The sequence below is a fragment of the Juglans microcarpa x Juglans regia genome, chromosome 6S (assembly GCF_004785595.1).
Source record: "Juglans microcarpa x Juglans regia isolate MS1-56 chromosome 6S, Jm3101_v1.0, whole genome shotgun sequence".
NCBI classification, from domain to species: Eukaryota; Viridiplantae; Streptophyta; class Magnoliopsida; order Fagales; family Juglandaceae; genus Juglans; species Juglans microcarpa x Juglans regia.
The window spans coordinates 11,328,022-11,349,031 of NC_054605.1; the positions used below are offsets into that span (position 1 = coordinate 11,328,022).

Genomic DNA, 21,010 nt, shown 5'->3' on the forward strand with positions numbered 1-21,010 from the left:
GATAAATGGTGTTTGCATATTGACTTCTATGTAACAAAACTATATAAAGCTTTTGCTCTACACTTACAGGTGGACCGCTGAGTCTGACTCCACTCCTATGGCAAACATATTATAAACCACATCTTTGATCCAGGCTCCCCCAAACTTGCGATTTATTACCAAGAGAACACTCTTTAGGCCATTTTGTTGGGAGTTTAGAACTATAAGGTTTGCATTGTGATGAAATCAGTAAATGAAGAGGAAGAAATCTAGGTTCATTTCAAGTCAAAGGGCTAGTCCACAAAGTGTGCTATTTCTGTGGAGCATCCAACTACTCTCACCTTAGCATCGTCTACTGGGTACATACATCCATGAGGGTCCTTCAAGTCATGGTTAGCATGTGCCATGGAACATCCAGAAGACCTCTAGATAGGATACAAAATACCGCTTAGGCCCTATGGCTCAAAAGGAAACAAAATAACATACTGGAGTCTTTCTTACGCTCATTACTGAACAGCTTTTAAGTGCCTCTTACTCTCTATCAGCTTCTTCAATTTCTTCATCCTCTGGTACCCCGCGAAGATAGAGAACATTGTTACATCTGCAGATGGAAAAACATTACAAGATTCAGTGAAGGCAATGTAGAAAATCAATTAAATTAAGAACTGCTTTCCTGTCTACTTCCACAGCTGTTATTCATGGTGATCACAGATCCTCTCTTGATTATCTTTTCCATAGGAATTGAACATTTACAAGCACTGGACTATTTGGTGTTCACAACCACACATACCAGTAGAGTAAAAGAAATCATTTCTATTTCCAGTGAATGCAATTCAGTTTATGGGTTCTCTTGTATAGTTGGTGTGCATTAAGATTTAAGATTGGCTGCAAACCACAAAGAAACAATAGAAGGGAAAGGTCACAAGTAAACGCAAAGGTGATTTTCATTATCTTACATATCTGCTACGGTTCCAAAGTTGCAGCAGACTCGAAACCCACAACACCATATCTACTACAGTTCGGAAGTTTCTATAGCCTCCAGTCAGCTAAGATATGGATACCCTACTTTTCTCAACTGCTTGAGCTCTGCTCCGAAACATAATCATATTTTTACACCATGATTTAATCTGAGTCCTAATCCAAACAACCCTAATTCCTACAAAAATCTCTGCTGTCAGGAAAATCTTCAATCCCAACAAGCCCAAAAGTTTTGTTTCCCAGCTGTTAAATCTGTACAATTCAATCTTTCAAGCCTGATTTAAGTAAGAAGCCCTCTACTTCTTTCTAACAAGCTTTATAACTTTGAAGCCTGAATCTTTCCCCTATGGTTTCCCATCAATCAAACCTAGAAATATCTGTGTGCGGCAGTCCTACATCAGATTCTGTATCAGAGCCCCTGATGTACATCTGAGTGTCAGAATTTTCTTTTATATGGATTTGCTGACACTTCTTATTTAACCTACTAGGACAATGACACCTAACTTGACAAATAAACAAATTTTTGGAAAAACCAAAAGACTCCTAAATTCCTAAGACTATGAAAATTCAGAAATATTCTGAACCAAAAATAACTAAGAAATCAACCCTAAAAATAAGAACTCCATACACCAAAATAAAACCCACAACCCTACGTTTGTTGAAGTCCACATTCTCTGTCAAATTTATTTTTTATAAGAGGTAAATTTTATTGATACAAATGAAATAGGCATAGCCCGTGTATACAGGAAGTATACAAAAGAACACCTAAATACTTTCTAGGATCGTCTGTCAAATTGAGGTTTAAAGGAATAGGAGACCAATTGCATCGGGTCTAGTAAATGGCAATGCAAATAAGCATAAACTAACCCACACTAACTCAATTAACAAGAGAAAGCAGACATCTAGTTTTTTCACGTTAAAACAAAACCAACGCCAGTTACGCTTCTCTACTCTCATGGGTTGTTTTTTTTTTTATAAGTACTCTCATGGGTTGTTGTTGATATTATGGAATAAATAAAGCATGCTTTTAAATGAATTTATACCATCCAACCTCATTTGAAGACCATTAAAATTCTACATTCTCCAGTCAAACCAAAAGGAGATTCACATCTCAATTGTTGAATTATCATATAATATATGAGATAAGATTCTGCTTGGTAACATTGATTAAAAAAAAGAGGAACTTCCATACAAGTTGTATTCCAACAAAAACCATAACCAAGAAACTCTAACAATTGGAGAAGTTACCTGATCAAAATCTCTCCCAGATTTCCAGTGAATTGCCCATCAATATACTCCTCAGTGTTAGCTAGCTGCAAGAAACATGTCATATGAGCTTTTTTATTCCCCACACAAAAAACAGGGTCATTAGCAGCCACTAAATTCACTAGGCATCACGTTAAACAACAGACATTTAGATATGTACTCATATGAGAGGGTGAAAGTAGCCAAGTATATAAGATTTCAGAGTTCACACATTATGATGTTGTTTGAAGCACATTTCAGCATTAATGTCTGCATTTATAAGAATATAATTGGATTTCTAAATTTATTTTTATTCTTACTCACACTATTACATTGGTTCAAACATAGGGCAGGGCTGTAAATGAACCAGTCTAATCGATAGTCCGCTCGGTACTTGCCCGGTTAAACTCGAATCAAACTCGACTCGTGAAAAAAAAAAAAAAAAAAAAACCAGACCATGAAAGCACATACCCGCTTGATTAGTAAATGACACATCTGACAAAACTCAACTCGACTCAACTAAGGCTCGTTAAGGCCCACTCGTTTATGCTTGAGTCGACTCGTTAGCTCGACTCAATTAAAGCTCACTCATATATTGATAAATATATGCATACACCTATGTATATATACATATATATGTATTAGCTAATAATATAAGCATAGCACTTTTATAATTAAATATATAATATGTAACTTAATTACTTATGTCTATATATTGAATATACTTCATAGCTATATTTTTTAATTGGTACAATAATTAGTCGATAAGATTTAATAATTTCATATAATAGTATGTGAGAACCACATATGAAATAGATATATGCTATCATATTATGTATATGTATTAATAATATATGTAGGCAAATAGTAGTTTTCTCCCTCCAGTGGCTTCTAAGTTGTTCTCTCCGTACACTTTTTGCTTCGTTGGTTTTTTTTTTTTTTTTTTTTTTTTTGCTCTTCAATGGCAATAATTCCTTGTGGTGATTAGTGTGTAGTCCAGTTTTGCAGTGTAGTACAGTTGGTGATTAGAGTGTTAGTGTATTGGTTGGTTTTCGATGGGAATGCACAGTGAGGTTTTTATTGAACAGAAGTCATTTGCATTTAGAAAGGAGAATGATAGGAGGTGGAGAATCACCGAGAGTAGCCGTAGAGTGGTGAAATACATCTCCTTGGATCATGAAGCTTTGGGGTGGTTGGGCTTTATAGTGAAGGAATGTGCGGGGGCGTTGGGTTCTTCAAAGTTTCTTAGAACACGTAGAACAGGAAATTCTATGTCAATGGTGCAGAGGGGTTGTAATCTCTATGGCAGCTTTTTTTCCCTTTCGGAATTAGGGCATGGAAAGAGGAGAGGGATGTAGTTGTTCCAGAAGGTAAGAAGGGGGAGGGATGGAGGAAATTTGGAGCCATTTTGAAGGAACTTACAGCTAATTACTCTGGTTTGAGTGGGAAAAACAGAGTCCCATGGTCCTCCCAGGCAGATAAGTTGAAGGTTTTTAGGGGAAATGGTGGTGTTCCATTGCTGAAGGTAGATGCCTCAAGGACGTACAGCGAGGTGCTCCAAGCACAGAAGGTACGGCAGTGTGAAGTGAGTGGAGCGGTGTCTGGTGTGTTTGAGGAAGTGCAGAGGTGTGGGGGTGATGGCAGGAAATCGTTGGGGCCAAATGAAGAATATCTGTTGAGGGTTCTGGGTGACATGGAGATTAAAGTGGGGATGTTATTGGAAGAAATTCTAGGACTTAAAGGATGCGTTAAGGGGAAGGGAGTGTTGGACATGGGTTTGGTTTTGGGTTCAAAAGTTATGGGCCAGGATTCGGACCGGCAGAAGGGCTCTAGTTCAAAACCCAGTAACGCGTGGCAGGCTGGGCTGGAGAAGAGTCATGGGCCGGGTCAGGCCTTAGGCCCAAAGAAGGCCTGGAGGGCTTTGCAGGGTCAACCTCCTGAGATATCAGTTCAAGAGATGCCTGCCGATATCTCGGATCCAGAACTGAGTCACACGTCTGAGACGCCGTTAAGTCCTTCGACGGACTCCGTTCCGGCCCAAAAAGGGACGCCGGTCCCGGTCGACCTTCATGGTGTGTCGGCGCTGTCACCTAGACGGGAGGATTTCGAGGAGGGCGAGATGGAAGAGGAGTCGGAAATGTATGGGCTTTTGACGGCTGATTTTCCGTCGCCGACGTGTGGGCTGCCGTTGGTAAAGGTGCAAAATCAGTCGTGTGTGGCGGAAGGAGGCACAACAGTGCTTCCAGTGCTTTCAAACTCGTCGGACCAAGTTCTGAGGTCTCTGACAGGTTTGTTTTCTCTGGAAATGGGTTCTTTTGAAGGGAATAAGGTGGGGGGTTGGGCTTGATAATTTCAGTGTTCAATGAGAGAGTGTGTGTGGCTCGGATTTGGCACTGAGGGTTTTATCGAGTGTTGAATCCAATGTTGAACCCAGGGATGGGCTTGAAAATTGCAGTTTTGAGCTAGAGAAGGTGAGTGGTTCGAAATTGGCATTATGTGTTCCTGCTAGTTCTGGCGAGGAGGGGGCCATTTTAACTCTTTGTGTACACTCCCTCCCAGCTCTAATTATGGGAGTAGTTCGTCAAATTGGGTCTTCAAGAAAGTAGAGGAAATTCAAGCTGTCATTGGGATTTCGTTTGGAGGGGTATGAAAAACAATTTAAGGCTCTCCTCATTGCTCTTGAGGCTAGCCATTCGAAGTTAGCCTCTAAACGGAATAGGGAACTTAAAAAGCTTACTTGCTCTATTAATTATGATGTAAAAGAAGGAAGTGGCAGAAGGGATAGATCGAGAGGAAGGGGCAATATAGTTTTTTATGCAGCCTAAGATTTTATCATGGAACATACGGGGGCTCAATGATCGCAATAAACGGTTTCGTATCAAATCATTATTGCGGATATGGAAGGGAGATGTAGTGTGTATTCAAGAAACAAAGTTGCGATTTATTGATAGGAAAATTGTGCAAAGTTTATGGGGGTGCATGCATGTGGGATGGACTTATTTGGCATCTTTGGGAGCTTCAGGTGGAGTGTTACTTATGTGGGATAAAAAAGTGGTTGAGTCGATTGATGAGTGTATTGGTGATTTCTCGGTTGCGACGCTATTTAAAAATGTAGATGATGGATGGGAATGGGCATTTGCAGGCTCCTATGATCCTAACGCGGACAGGGATAGGAGAGGGTTGTGGGAGGAGTTGGCGGGTTTGTATTCCTTATGGGATGTGCCTTGGTGTATGGGGGGTCATTTTAACATCATTCGTTTTCCTAGCGAACGATCAGGACATAATCGGTATTCGGTGGCCATGGAAGAATTCTCCGAGTTTATTTTTGATCTGGATTTCATGGATCTCCCCCTTGTGGGGGGCGAGTACACGTGGTCAAACGGGCGGGTTTGGTCGAGATTGGATAGATTCCTAGTATCGCCTTCGTGGGAAGCTCACTACCCAGAAGTGAGTCAGAAACGATTAGCTCGGTTTAGTCAGATCATTTCCCTATCCTTCTGGATTGTGGGGGTATTCACAAGGGGCGTCGGTATTTTAAGTTTGAAAACATGTGGTTAACAGCGGAAGGGTTTGTAGAGGGTGGGTGTTTGGTGGTCTTCATATCAATTTATTGGTACTCCAAGTTACATTCTTGCAAGTAAATTGAAAGCTCTGAAACAAGACTTGAAGAAGTGGAATTTGGAAGTTTTTGGCCACATTGACAACCAGAAGTTTACATTGTTGGAGGAGCTACAAGAGTTAGAGGGGAAAGAAGTATTGGGAGATACCTTGGAGGAGGAGTTTTTGAGGAAGGGCAGAGTTATGGCAGATCTGGAGAGGGTTCTATTGTCAGAGGAGACTTCATGGCGTCAAAAATCCAAGGCCCTTTGGTTGAAAGAAGGAAATAGGTGTACGAAGTTCTTTCACAAAGTGGCTAATGCACATCCGCGCAACAATGATATTGAGTCACTTCTATCAGGCTCGCAGGTGCTATCTTCTCCTCTTGAGCTAGAAAATCATATTGTACATTATTATGAGACCTTTCTCACAGAATCAGTTTCTTGGAGGCCGAAGATTGATGACCTGTCTTTTGAGGTAATTGACTCGCGAAGTGCGAGTGTTCTGGAGAGACCGTTCGTTGAAGAAGAAATTTACAAGGTCATCTTTGGCATGGCTAAGGATAAAGCGCCTAGTTCGGATGGGTTCTCAATGGGTTTCTTTCAAACTTGTTGGGATATTGTGAAAGGTGATGTTATGCAGGTTTTCAGTGAATTTCACTCTTTTCAAAAGTTTGAAAAATCCCTTAATGCGACCTTCATTGCTCTCATTCCCAAGAAACAAGGGGCTTCAATTATTGAAGAATTTCGTCCTATAAGCCTGGTTAGTAGTGTTTATAAAATTATTTCGAAGGTTCTTGCTAACCGGCTTAGTCCAGTGATGGAACTTATTATTTCTAAGTCCCAAAACGCTTTCGTTCATGGGAGACAAATTCTTGATTCGGTACTCATTGCAAATGAGTGTTTGGACCACAAACTGCGAGAGGGTGTTTCTGGTGTTCTTTGTAAGCTTGATATGGAAAAGGCTTATGATCATATGAATTGAGAATTTCTCTTATACCTGCTTGAGAGGTGTGGTTTTGGGGCTAGGTGGATTTCATGGATGCACCATTGTATTGCAACTGCACGGTTCTCAGTTCTGGTTAATGGCACACCCGCTGGCTTTTTTGATAGTTCGAGGGGTTTGTGGCAGGGAGATCCTCTATCTCCTCTTTTATTTGTTATAGTAATGGAGGCTTTAAGTAGGATGGTGCAGGTGGCTGTTGGGGGAGGTTTCTTATCTGGTTTTCAGGTGGGCAATGGTTTTGGTAGCCCTACTATCATCTCACACCTTCTTTTTGCAGATGATACCTTAGTCTTTTGTGAAGCGAATGCTGGCCAGGTACAATCTCTACGAGCACTCTTACTATGTTTTGAAGCAGTGTCAGGGCTTAAGGTGAACCTTGACAAGTCTGAGATGGTTCCAGTGGGTGAGGTTTCTAATATCCGTAGTTTAGCAAGTCTGCTGAATTGCAAGGTGTCCTCTCTTCCAATGAAATATCTGGGCCTTCCGTTGGGAGCAACTTTCAAGAATAGAGCTATTTGGAATGGGGTGATGGAGAAGGTAGAGAAAAGATTGGCTAGTTAGAAACGAGAGTATTTATCAAAAGGGGGCCGCCTCACTCTCATCAAGAGTACTCTCACTAACCTTCCTACATATTTTTTATCGCTATTTCCTATGCCTATAGGGTGGTGAACAAGATGGAGAAACTCTTCAGGGCATTCTTATGGGGAGGCATGGGGAGGAGAAGAAATTTCATCTGGTGAGATGGAAGACAGTATGTGTCTCAATTGAGAAGGGGGGGTTGGGAGTGTGTAATTTGAGAACTTTTAATAAAGCTTTATTGGGGAAATGGCTTTGGAGATATCATTTGGAGGAGGGATCTTTGTGGAAGGAAATTATTGATGCTAGATATGGTGTCGTTGGAGGTGGTTGGTGTTCTAACGAAATGAAAAGGGGGTATGGTGTGGGTGTATGGAAATTTATAAGGAAGGGATGGCCAAGTTTTGTAAATCAAATTCGCTTTGTTGTTGGTGAGGGCAATCGAATCAGTTTTTTGAGGGATGTGTGGTGTGGAGATCAAGCATTGGAAAGGACTTTTCCGGCTCTATATCGCATTGCAGGTAATAGGGAGGCTTCAGTGGCGGATGTGCGGTCATTTGCTCATGGGGCGCATCAGTGGAACATTCTTTTTATTAGGGATTTCCATGACTGGGAATTATCTATTGTTTCAGTTTTTTTAGCCTATTACATTCTATGGGGACTTATAGGGCGCCGAGAGATAGATTGATGTGGAGGGCTTATGATCATAAGATATGTACAATGAAGGCGTATTATAACATCTTGACAACACAAGAGCATACTCCGTTTCCCTGGAAGAATATTTGGAGGACTCGTGTGCCTTCTAAAGTAGCTTTTTTTGTTTGGAATGCTGCTCTTGGGAAGATATTGACCACGGATAATCTGAGGAAGAGAGGATGTGTAGTGATAGATTGGTGTTATATGTGTAAAAAGAATGGAGAATCTGTGGACCACCTCTTATTACACTGTGAGGTTACTAGGGTGTTGTGGGATGAGACTTTTCCAAGGGTTGATGTTGCATGGGTTATGCCTAGGAGGGTGGTGGATTTGTTGGGTTGTTGGAGGAAGATGCAAGGCTGTCATCAAGTGGTTGCAATGTGGAAAATGATTCCGTTGTGCATGATGTGGTGCATTTGGTCAGAAAGGAATGCGCGATGCTTCGAAGATAAGAAACGCACAATGGCCGAGTTGAAGAATTTTTTTCTCCACACTTTAATGTGCTGGTTTTCTGCTATTGTATTGCATGGTGATAATGTGCATGATTTCTTGTCTTTAATTTATCGCTCTTAGTATGTAATTAGGGATCCTTCTGTATTCTTCCTGTGTACAAGGGCTATGCTTATTTCTCTCATATATATAATATTGATCTCTTACTTATAAAAATATATATATATATATATGTAGGCATATAATATATTGTTATTATGGATAAATATCAACTAGTTGATATTAATTATTTATAAATTTTTAAAATCTTATAATTCAATAAAGATTCTACTTGTCAGTTATACAAATTCAATATTAGATTTTTATTTTTTTATTTATCTAATTTATTAATTATTAAATCTTATTTAAAAAATAAATAAAAAATAAACAATTTGAGCTCCAGCTCGGCTTAATCGTTTGTGGGACGAGCTCGAATTAAGAGTTTAGCTTACCAAGTCGAGCTCGAACAAAAAAAAATAAAAATCTCAAACTCGGGCATGAGCTCGAGTGTTTTGAGTCGAGCCAAGCTCGACAAGTCAAAGACCAGCTCGGCTCGGCTCGGCTCGGCTCGATTACAATACTATTCAAACATGATGGGCTGCACAAGACAAAATTGTGAGTTATACAAGAAAAACTTTATTTATAGTTCTTTTTTTTATTGGCACTGGGTGTCCAGGAACAGTGTCTCGACTAATCCCAAGGGTGTACAGGCTTTCGACAAAGTTTCCCGCAAGTGCACATCGGATAATTCAAGGGGAAACTCCCCTTGTCCGATGGCCCCTAGAGATTGTTTGCACCCAAGGGGATTTAAACCTTAGACCTAGGGGAGCATACCCCCAAGCCCAAGGCGTTTACCACTTGAGCCAACCCCTAGGGGTTTTATTTATAATTCAATTTCCAATTAATCCTTATTGAGGCTTCTTTTTTTATAGGTAATCCGTACTAAGGTTCATATAAGATCCATAATCCAAATCGTAAATCTCATCTCAATCCTTAAGATTATGTGAAGCAGGAAAAATTAGTGACAACCTGCCTTGTGTGCTCGTCCTATGCTTTAGTGTGGAAAGAAAATATAATTTTTGAGGGTTTATTATTTGAAGTAGATGGTTTTAGAATTTGTAGGAAGTTTATGGTTTAATACGGAGGATTTGAGTGCAATAAGGCCATGGAAATCAAACAAACTGACTGCAAGAATTTACTGGTGAAGGATCTTGGGCAATTAGGATTATTTGGTGACTAAACATTATGAAAATTTCAAGGCTATAGATTTTAAAGGGGTTTAAGATAAATGATCTAAATATGGGATCATTAAAGGAAGGCGAGAGATGATTTCACCATGTAAATGTGTGTGAAAAAGTGACCTGAACAATAACATGGAAGAAGACAAATAAGAGAGAGAAGGAAAACAACACTCTAGACACAATAGCCTAAAATGTCTTTAAGTCTCTCAAATTTTGAAGTATGTATATCTAAGAAATTCTTTAAGCTGTCCTTAGTTTACAAGAATTAAGTCTCCGAATTGACCAGCAAACTAAGAATCTAATTAAACTCAAAGAAAATAAATAGAAGACACTTGGAAACTCCTAGGAATTTCTAGCCTCGACTCAATAACCAAAAACCCTTTCTTCACAAGTATTTTTTTTTTTTTTTATAAGTGCAAATGTATTAATATCACCTTATAAAAAAAAATGTATTAATATCAATAGGCATAACCAAGTACTGGGTGTATACAAGAGAAAACACCTAGCCATAATAGAGAGGCCCTAATGAACATTGCCCAATAAGGAGAAATTAGAAACCTATCCAATATACACACTAAGCCCTATTGGGACAAAAACACACCTCCCCAAAGCAAAGCAAGTCACTGTAACTCATGAAATGAGATCAGCATTTGATTACAAACTAACCCTGACTCATGAAATAAATGATTAATTAGAAACTGTTTTGACACCCTAGACTCCAAATAGTTTAATCTTCAAAAACCATGAAAGACCTGACCCAATAAGATGTTGCACATGAGCAAGAACATAAATATTGAATTTTATAGGGTTATGATATAATTTGGATTTCTAAACTTTAAAAAAACTATCTTAAAGTTCACGAGAAACACTTGCATTGTACTTAGACTGAGGGAAGTGAAGAAAAGTATAAAGGAAAAGATGTCTGAATTAGTGGGAAATACCCCTAGTGCTTGGGGAGTTAAGTGGGAACTCAAAGCAAGTTGGGAAAAGTGGGAGGGTCTAACTTCTCACTGGCTTGCCTTATTGTCTCCCATAATTGGTGAAGAGTGAAGGAAGCAAGTTGAGTTTTATGTACAATTCTTTTTTAAACATCGTATCTGCCCATGATCAATGCAAAAAGATAAATGTAGATAGCACTTAAAAAGACATTTGGCAATATATATTTAGAGGGCAATTCAACATGCAGAGTAGAAATCCAAACATAGAAAGAGAAGTTTATACATCTAGCTTTAACACTTCTCTATCATTCTCCTCCAATTATTTTCCAGGCAATGTAAAACACAACCATGATGATAGAAGGGTTATTTCTTTTCTTTTTTTTTCTTTTTTTTTTTTTTTGACAAGTAAGAAAATTTATTGATCCTCAAGGGTTATTTCTAATTCAAGCAACATCCATAAACTTTCATTTTGTGACTTCAAAATTTCACATGGTATCAAAACAAGCAGCCTTATCCCAATTCCCAACTATGCAGACAAATTTCTTCTTACTTCTACTAATATCGTTCCATTGTTTATCACCACAATGAATACACACAAGATCCCATCCTGCATGTGTCAAAGCGATAATATACTACTCACTCAAATTTGGAAAAAGTACATGTAAAAAACAATCAAATTGCAACAAACATGAGGTGAGCATATGGAACAAAAAAATAAAAACTATAAAGAAACACCTGCAAGTTCATGTATGAATCCACTGAAGCAAGAAAACCTGAATGGCCACCAAATTAAAAGAGATTTAAAATGCATTAGGTATATGCATCACCAAAATCTTTTGAGTTTAGCAAGTTGTAAGAAGCACCGACCTTTGTACTCCATTCCCCACTTCAGTTTCACAATGACAGGCTTTCCAGTCAAATTGTTCAAGAAAGGTTTCGGGTTAACTGGTATGCTCTGCAATATAAAAACATGAAAATTAAGTAAATAATTTATATTTGAACTGTGATATTGTCAAACACAAAAAAATATAATAAAACTAGAAAAAAAAATTAATGTAGTAGACTAGGGCTGTAATTGAGGCCGAACCGAGCCAAATATTAGCTGTTCAGGCTTTGCTCAACATAAATATTGGCTCAAGTAAAGCTGGAATGCCGGTGTTCAAGCTCAGCCAGACTGAAATTGGACAATGCTCCAACTCGAGCTGAGCTCTAGCCTACGAGCACTTCCTAGTCCCTCCTCTAACTCTTTGATTCCACCGCACGTGCTCCAACACTGCCACTACTATGTCGTCAAAGGAGGAAGAGTACGAAGAGAAATAGCAAAGGGAGAGGGAGCATAGCTCAGATTGAGAGAACCCAAGAGGAGATGGATGTCAGAGAGAGAGAGAGAGAGAGAGAGAGAGAGAGAGAGAACAGGGAAGCACTCGCAAGAGAAGGTGGCAAACTCTCTCGTAGCAGTGATTAAGAATCAGAATGAGACATCTCTCGCAATTTTTTCCTTCTAAAGGCCCCAATATGTGCTGTTTTAAAATAATAATGGCGGAGGCAAAGGAAGTGTACCAGTCATAGATCAACATTTTGTTCATGAAACTGGTTGAAGATTTAAATCAAAAGAGTAAGCAGTAAATCAAGTGAAAATGAACTGTATTTGTTGCGATACAATATAATATTCTTGATCACCAACCAAGAATAGCCAAACCCAGCGTTCAAACAAAACCAGAAAACATTCGTGTACAAAAGGTTCCACATTTATGATATACCAAATAACAGATTCAAACGCATCTGATAATATTCAACATGCATTTTCTTTCTCTATCACCATTTTCCCAGGAGCCAAACAAAACCAAAAAACAGTCATGCACCAAAGAATGCATTCAAACCAGGACACAATTCTCCTTTCTTCTCCACCATTTACCCAGGAACCCAAAAACCCCCATACCGACCCAAAATGAAACCAATCATTTAAGCGAGAACAGCTACAAGGAAATATAGATCCCTAGTTTGCGAATCTTACCATTGCTGAAGCACGATTTGACACTAGAAAAAGGGAGAGACTGCGAGAGAGACGGCAGTGACCAACCAACAGGTATGACTTTTTTCTTTGGGGGTGGGGAGGGATCACCACGTTTTTGTGGCTCAGTAAGGTCAGAACGGGTCAAACATATAAAAAGCCCAAAATTACATTCTAATGTGTATTTGTATTTCCAGCCCAACTATACCACAAAAACAAAACAAAAACAAAAACTCATAATTTTTTCCAATTTTGAACATCAACTATTTAGTTTTATTTACACATTTTGTTCTTGAAAATAACCTAAAGAAAAGTATGAAAAATCATCAAAATTATTCATATCCATCCATGAAAATTAGCAATCATCATAATAAAATTAAAAGCAAAAAATAGAGAAAGGGAATTTTTTTATAGGTAAAAATAGAGAAAGAGAAATTGAAAAATGCAATATCATCCAAACTCCAAATAAAATAAAAAAGTAGAAAATGAAAGGAAAAAATATTATGTATCATTGCATATAATATTATAATTTATCATATAATATATTAATCAATTGATAGCATATTTGTTAAAGTATATTTAACATTTTATATGGTCAATGGTGATAAGTTAGATGAAAATTACATGATTAATTTATATAACTACTATATAAAATAATATATATTTAAAAAATACACTTTGAGACCAGACCGGAAAACAAAATTCTAAGATTATATGGACCGAAACCAACAATAATACTTAGGGGTGTAACCGATCCGGTCCGGTCCGGTTTTGGACAAAATTTAGGACCGAACCGGTATGTACCGGTTTTGTATTCTTCAAAACCGATTACGCACCGGTTACCCTCCTAAATCAGTATCTCCGGTTTTACCGGTTTCCAGTCCGGTCCGGTCCGGTTTTTCGATTTTTTAAAATGTAAGTTTATCATTAAAAAATAAAAGTCTGTTAATAAAAAAAAAAACTACTTCAAAAAATCTATTCCTATTACAAAATATGCACTACTAAAAAAATCTGTTTTAGTAAAGTATAGTTATATATTAGTAAAAAAATCTGTTTTAGTAAAAAAATATGTTTTAGACTATATAATAGTATTAATATTATACTATTAGTATAGTTATATATTAGTATTAGTTATAAACTATATATTAGTATAGCTATATAATATATTAGACTATATAATAGTATTAATATTATACTATTAGTATAGTTATATATTAGTATTAGTCATAAACTTATATATTAGTATAGCTATATAATATATTAGACTATATATAATATAATTTAATATATATTTTTTATGTTTAAAGCATATGATCAATTAAATTTTTATCTTTAAGATTAAACTTTTATTTTATAAATTATAATAACATTATCTTATATATAATTATATTAATAACATATAATCAAACAAATTACAAATGTTCATATTTAAGATTAACATTTTATGTTATAATTTATAAATTATAATATGAAATTATTTCATATATGATATATAATTATATATATTATATATAAAAATTTCACATATAATTATATATTATATATATAACTCATATATAAAATATTAATTTTTATATTTTTTTTCCTCAACCGGTCCGGTCCGGTTCGGGAAATCTTAGAACCGGAACCGGACCGGTTCCAGCCGGTTTGCATAATTCAAGAACCAGTTCCGGACCGGACCGGTTCAAAACCGGTCCAACCGGTCCGGTCCGGTTTCCTGGTTTAAATTTACACCCCTAATAATACTTATTAGTCCGGACTAGTAAACTTACCCCTGCTTTCACCCTCACCCAAACCCCCTCGCTGTTTCTCTCTCTTTCTCTTATCGTCAACCCTGCCTCACAACCCTAAGTATGTCTCTCTCTTTATTAGATTTTGGTTTTGGATGATTTTGAAATTTTTTTCTGGTTGGTTTTGGACAATAGATTTTGTGGTGGTTTGGGTGGGCCGGGGGAGGGGGCGGACGGTCGTAGGAACCAATCTGCCTTTTGGCATATAGATGGGGGCTCCAGGGCCAAACTCTCCCCCTGACCCATGTGAGGGTGGTAATAGGGTAGTCCCCGTCCTAAAAGTGGAGGCATTTTTATTTAACAAAATTGGGATAAATACAAGAGAGAAATGCTCTGTCTAAGCAAACTCGCAACAAAAGTGAGTTAGATGTTGATATGACATTGCATTTGTCAATGTTATATGGGAAGCTCATATTCAAAAGTTGTATAGTGCTTAGAAATGAGTATACTTGTTCGAAAATGCCAACATACTTGATTGGAAACTAAAATGATACATTAAGTGCGTAATTTATTTTTGTAGATGTGCCTATAGACGTATAAGGATTCCATACAAAATCTAAGTTTAATTGTTTTTTTATTCACTTTTAAATTAGGTTTAAAGATAAGAGAATGATCATCTTTATTCATTAATCAAAGTATAACTAATAAAAGTTCAATATGTGTTAGTTGACAAGTCACGTGTATGCCATATGTATAAAAGAAATTAAATAGACGTCAGAAAAAGATAATCAATTTTCCTTTTTTAAAAAAAAAAAAAAAACTAAAATGAAGATAAACAAAACCAGACCATTAAATTAAAATAATAATTAAATATAATTAAATCCGAAGTTTCAAGCCTTCATGAGTGGGAGGTAGGAACATCCCTCCGGCTCCCCCCAAACCTTAAGCCATCTCTGAGTGGCCAGAACCAAGCTGTTCCCGGAGGGGTTTTCTATCCCACCCAGCATCCTCCATCCAAAGGGCAAAGGGAGGTTTTCCTTCTTTTATTTTTTTTTATTGCTTAATATTTTGTAAAAGAATATAAACTTTTGGGTTTATTTTATAATTTAACGATTTATATTATTGCTTTTTTTTTTACCCATTATGTAGCATCCATATTAAAGTTTAGGAATCATTAAACAATCTACAAAACATCCATATTTGAAAAACAAATGCTTCAGATTTTGAAAGCTCCATCTAGTATCTAGTTGAAACTTCCCATAATTTTCACGGTAGAAAGATAGCAAAAGAAACGCCAAATCATACACAAAAACGCCTCGTTTGTATTCAAAACTCACCTTAACTCATTTCAGCTCATTTCATCTCATCATTATAATTTTTTCAAATTTATACACAAAATATAATAAACAATTCAACTTTTTCAAACCCTAAAATAACTTTCCCAAATTTCCACACAAAATATAATAAATAATTCAACTTTTATTCTATTATTCACAAACCATCTCAATCCATCTTAACTCATCTCTGAATCCAAACCACTTGAATGAAATCTCACTGTTCAATTTCACAACAAAAATGACTGATTCGCACAAAATAAACAGACTAAACTTTTTGAACAGCTACTGTATCCTTAGAAAGAAAGCAATCCTTACATTTCAAAAATTTGTGGGAGCGCCCCTATTACAAAACGGCCTTCACATTACTCTTGGAAGGAAAATAACTACAGAAGAGCCAAAACCCTAATGCACCCACCAAAATTATGGAAACAAACTTCTTCCACAGTGGACAGTAATTTTTTTTGATAGGTATGGACAGTAATTTTATTTAGAACAGCCTTCACATTAGTCTTAGTTCATATTCACCAGCCATCGTTATGTATCTCACCCATGGAAGAGCCTGGTATCCACTTTTTTCAATTATTTTGAGATATCGAACCTGCAAAAACCCAATTCATATGAGTACAGTAACTGTGACCTATCATAATTTCATTGCTGCATCTATGATTACTAAAGAAAAACCTTAAAAGGATATCATGGTTCATGTGAAATATCATTTTACCCGCCCTAAAGTGCGGGACAACCCAGTGTTGGTGAATGCGTCGGGCGCACTTAAGCACGCTTTAAGCGTATTTGTACCAACACCGGGACAACCTCTTTCTCAAAAGTCCAAGATGAACCTTGAAAAGAGGCATGCAATTCAAAGTACATAACAAAGTGGCAGCCCAAAGAAATTAATCCTTCCCAGTTTTTCAATTTTACACTAGTCAGTCTTGATCCTGCCATTTAAACCGTAGTTATTTTGAGGCATCTCTTCACAATGCTGCTTAAAGATTTTACCCTACTACATTCACCACATAACACAAATGGTATTCTGCTTTTGGTTTCTATTCCAATTCATCAGAAAACACAAAGGCGAGGCAAAATAACAAGATTCATAGATCCTTCAAGCTACTAGAGATGCAGGAACACATACCTGAATCCCCGAGACAGTAAAATATGGTATCTCAAACTTCACACGGATGGGAGCCTTTCTTTCAGGAGTAGCTTCTTCGGAAGTTACACTAGGAAGGATATACTCTGCCCTCAACATATACTCCTAAAAGGTTCCACGTTATGAACAAGGTTAAGAATGGAAAGGTCAAGTTGCACCAAATGACATAGTTACCCAGTTGCTAATGGCATGCAGGAAAAAGGAATCTAGACCAGTTCTTACCTTATTACCAGGAAAAGACTTGATTTTCCAAACCAAAGCATCATTCTCGGGAGCATATGTAGCAGTTCCCAGCGATGTTCTCACATTAGGATTTGTAGCATCGGATGGCACAGGCAACTCGATTTCAACACTTGTGGCAGTGCTGTAATAGAAATTAACCAGGGAATCAAATCAGAAACTATGGCCTTAACTTATCCTTTTTTACTTTTTTTATATAGATCAAGAAAAATAAAAAACTATAGCAACGGCCATGAAGCACTTCATTGTCCCAGAGGCATACATAATGTTTTTACGTAGTACATGAAGACCCAAACCCACCATCCACCTCCGCAAAAAAAAAAGTGCCACAAACAGAACTGAGAATTCCACTCAAACAAAAATTGAAGGATTCAGCATCAATATAAAAATAAAAAAGTGCCTGTACCCCTCGAAATGAAGATTTGTACCCATTCCAATCTCGAGCTTTTTTTAAGCCATTCCAGACTCTATAAATTACAGAATTTTCTACAGAAAGAGGACAAAATCACTCCAAACGCTTCAAAGGCCCCAAAAGTTAATGCTGTCTGGACCAAATAATTAGATAACTTAAGTCCTACCATTTCACTGCCGTCAAATGTCCAAACTCCATATGTCTCAAAGATTTTAAAACATGAAAGCACCTGCTTGTAATTTTATCTACTCAAGAACAGAAAAAGCACAAATGGCACACGAAAAGTGTATTTGGATGTGTCTTCAACACTACTGGAAGAATATTTCGGGAAGAAGGCCAATTTTTATATTTCATGAAACATCAAACCTCGGTTTCTGCCTTCTCAGTTATGCAGGGCTATTAACCGCTAAAACAAACCACAAATGGGTCCTAATCAGTCTAGTATAAAATCAGTTATTGAGGTTGAACTGCAACTTTGTTTCTACCACCAAGAACAAGCCCAAATGTGCATTAGGATAACACTAAAAAATTTACCTGCGCTCCTTAAACTGGCTCCGAGCTTTAACCATGATCTCAATACGACTTCTAGAATGCTTTTCAACTTGTGCTTCTACCCAAATGAGAGGTTTTACCTGAAACCATAAATAAAGAGCTTAGATACAATAAATTATACAAAGTGACTATGACTGAAAATCAAGACAACCGATTAACCCCATGCAGTATGATCGTATAATTTTAAGTACATCTTGACTAGCAATGGAGGCAAAAATATATGTAAACAGCAATCAAAATAGCCGCTGAACATTTACGGTGCAAACAACACTAAATGAACCTGAGTACTGAGCCTATATGTCATCAGGTCAAAAGATCCATCTGGAGGTATGAAGGATATTGTCCTGTCATTTTCAAATCGAGCCAAACGTACACACCTGGAAAAGGGAAACGAATATGCATGAAGAAAAAGTAAGAACAAAGAAGATCTTATCTTCGAAAGTGTTCACATAGGAAATATCATAAACCAGCAGAGAAACTGAATGAGAAAAATAATCATACATACTGGTGGAACTTCATATCATCCAAATCAATGGCTTTTCCTTTTGTTGCTCCACCTTGAGCCTCCAGTAGTACTCTATCATTTAGGCCAAGCTTACACTCAGGCATACCACTATAACAAAATTGATCATGGTTAGTGTAATCCTTTGAAAGTACAGACTAGCATATCCTCCCTATAATTTTCATATATGGTTTCTCTTAGAACTGAGACCTTTATCGTACACTATTCTGAATGTTACCTTGATTCTGCCAAGAGTTCAATATGGCCCATAACATAGTCATCTATACTTATCAATGTGCAGCCCAGTGGTCAGTGGATGGGCTTGGAGCGAGCTGAAGACTCAAACATCTTGGATTCGATTCCCCAATAGGAGATTCCCTAGATTATCTAATACACAATTTTGGCAGGGGGGCATGTATTTGGGGCTACAGGGTGGGTCCAAAAGACCTTAGCTTGGGGAGGTTCCACCTATATTTTAGTGAGTCTCAATTACTTGGTCCAGATCTTTGACTCCTTATGTACCTTTCGGCTTTGGGTTAGTATTGACCCTCATATTAGTAACTTCAGCACTTAGGTGGCTTTCAGTTTCAATTTGTAGATTTGCATGCCATCAAGCTTACCATATAGTATGAGCTCAACTAACTGTGTCATAAGAACAGGTAATGCTTTCAAACTCTCATCCTTAATGAACTCTTCACAAGCTTAAACAAATTACAAAAAAGATGATATGATGATGTACCTTAAATACGTTCGCATTTTTAGTGCCCCCACAACATCTGAACGTATTATTTGGCCATTGCTGTTGACAAGTATATTCACACTCTCCACCACATCCAAGAAAACCTGATTTATGATGAACAAAGCTTCAAACACATATCAGATGGCGTCTCATTTTAATTACAAGAACATGTACAAAAGATAACTCTACTTCATTCTTCTTGTATCGTATCCCTTCACTACGCCAGGACACTGCATTTGTCACAGCCATGGGAGGACGCTGTGTAACTTCCATCCTGTAAGCATCGGTCTTGATAAATTCGCTAAGAATCTTCGCTTCAGTGTATTGCGGGAAGCCAAAGTCCATAATTTCATCGAGCAATTCATACTTGTAAATTCACAAAAGGCACATCATCAGTGTGCAAATTCGTTAAAACCTGTCCTTAAAGTTCCGTATCCATTCCGTCACAAAGAGCATAGAAACATACAAATATTGATAAAAGCTGAGAAATGCTCTTACCACAACTACAAAATTATCTCGGAGGGATTCCTCTTCCAACTCTTCAAAATAATGCTTAAACACCTGAAAATATACTTATCAACTCCCCCATTCTATCTCTAATATACATATTTCTTCTTGTAGTTTGAATCAACAAAACGGCTTACATCAACTAAACGATGTAGAAAGAGTAAAAGGCTGGCGGCATTGCAATTCTGCCTCGAGGCAATCATCAAGTAAACGTTATTGTATTGTATAAACATGTACGTTATGCCATTGTCGTAAATCACTGGATCTTGATATTGCGGATCGCCCTGAAACCGAGATCACGAGGGTATCAAATTAATCGGGTTTTTTCCCCCATGCAAATCAAACTGAAACTATTGGTGCCGGAGCCTTTTTCTTTAAACTAACCGTTTTGTTTTAATAATAAAAAAGTGAAACTTGCAGTGGTAGACATGAGAAAAATGAATCAATCGGTCTGAAAACTGAATTTGCGATTTCTCACTCAAGATGCTAATAGAGAACGAACCTCTTTCTCGATGAGCTTGGTGAAGAAGTGCTCGGCCTGAGCTGCGGAGACATCGCCACGGTAATCGCGCCAAATCAAGACGCGGCCTTTTATGTCTAAGAGGAAAAGCGCCGAGGCGGCGCCGGCCATCTCTGTGAGAAAAAGAGAGATTCAGGAATCTCGATTCAAGTTCACAGTTATCAAAATCCGTGTGTTCTCTTTTAATCGGCAAGAGGAAAAAAAATCAGAAGGAAAGCGAATGGGAGAAGGAAGGTATCAAGTCGGGGGAGGTTGAAATTTCGAGAGTGAATATGATGATTTTCCTTCTTTCTGTCAGGAAAAATAAAAAGAAAAAATAAATTAAATTCAGTAACCATTTAAACGAGATAAAAATGTTGGGATAAAAATTAAAATTTAATAAAATATTATTAAAATATATTTTTTTAATATTATTTTTATTTTAAAATTTGTAAATGTTAAATTATTTATTTGATAAATTAAAATAATTATAATAATTAGATGAGATAAAAATGATAGAAAAAAACAAAGAGAACTTAATTTTTATTCTTTTTCTTTTTGTAAGTAAATATATATTCTCTCAT

The 21,010-nt window shown here is 37.2% G+C and overlaps 2 protein-coding genes across 3 annotated transcripts; both read right to left on the bottom strand.

Annotated features, from left to right (window-relative positions):
- Positions 1-233: 233 nt before the first annotated feature.
- On the bottom strand, positions 234-12,908 carry LOC121237280 (probable small nuclear ribonucleoprotein F). Its single transcript, XM_041133959.1, has 5 exons — positions 12,759-12,908; positions 11,612-11,699; positions 11,480-11,517; positions 2,206-2,270; positions 234-580 (listed from the first exon to the last, which is right to left on the bottom strand). Exons 1-5 carry the CDS (start codon positions 12,759-12,761, stop codon positions 511-513), a joined length of 264 nt encoding a protein of 87 aa, XP_040989893.1. The 5' UTR covers positions 12,762-12,908; the 3' UTR covers positions 234-510.
- Positions 12,909-16,024: 3,116 nt separating this feature from the next.
- On the bottom strand, positions 16,025-20,802 carry LOC121237780 (AP-1 complex subunit mu-2-like). 2 transcript variants are annotated; one of them, XM_041134660.1, is made up of 11 exons: positions 20,430-20,802; positions 20,065-20,211; positions 19,919-19,981; positions 19,610-19,786; positions 19,421-19,524; positions 18,685-18,792; positions 18,460-18,556; positions 18,162-18,259; positions 17,198-17,339; positions 16,958-17,080; positions 16,025-16,420 (listed from the first exon to the last, which is right to left on the bottom strand). In XM_041134660.1, exons 1-11 carry the CDS (start codon positions 20,556-20,558, stop codon positions 16,322-16,324), a joined length of 1,287 nt encoding a protein of 428 aa, XP_040990594.1. In that variant the 5' UTR covers positions 20,559-20,802; the 3' UTR covers positions 16,025-16,321. The 2 variants fall into 2 exon arrangements, 1 of the variants encoding a protein (XP_040990594.1); XR_005934971.1 differs by lacking the exon at positions 16,025-16,420 and adding an exon at positions 16,453-16,710 and having other exon boundaries at positions 16,878-17,080; positions 20,430-20,758.
- Between the last annotated feature and the right edge of the window lie 208 nt (positions 20,803-21,010).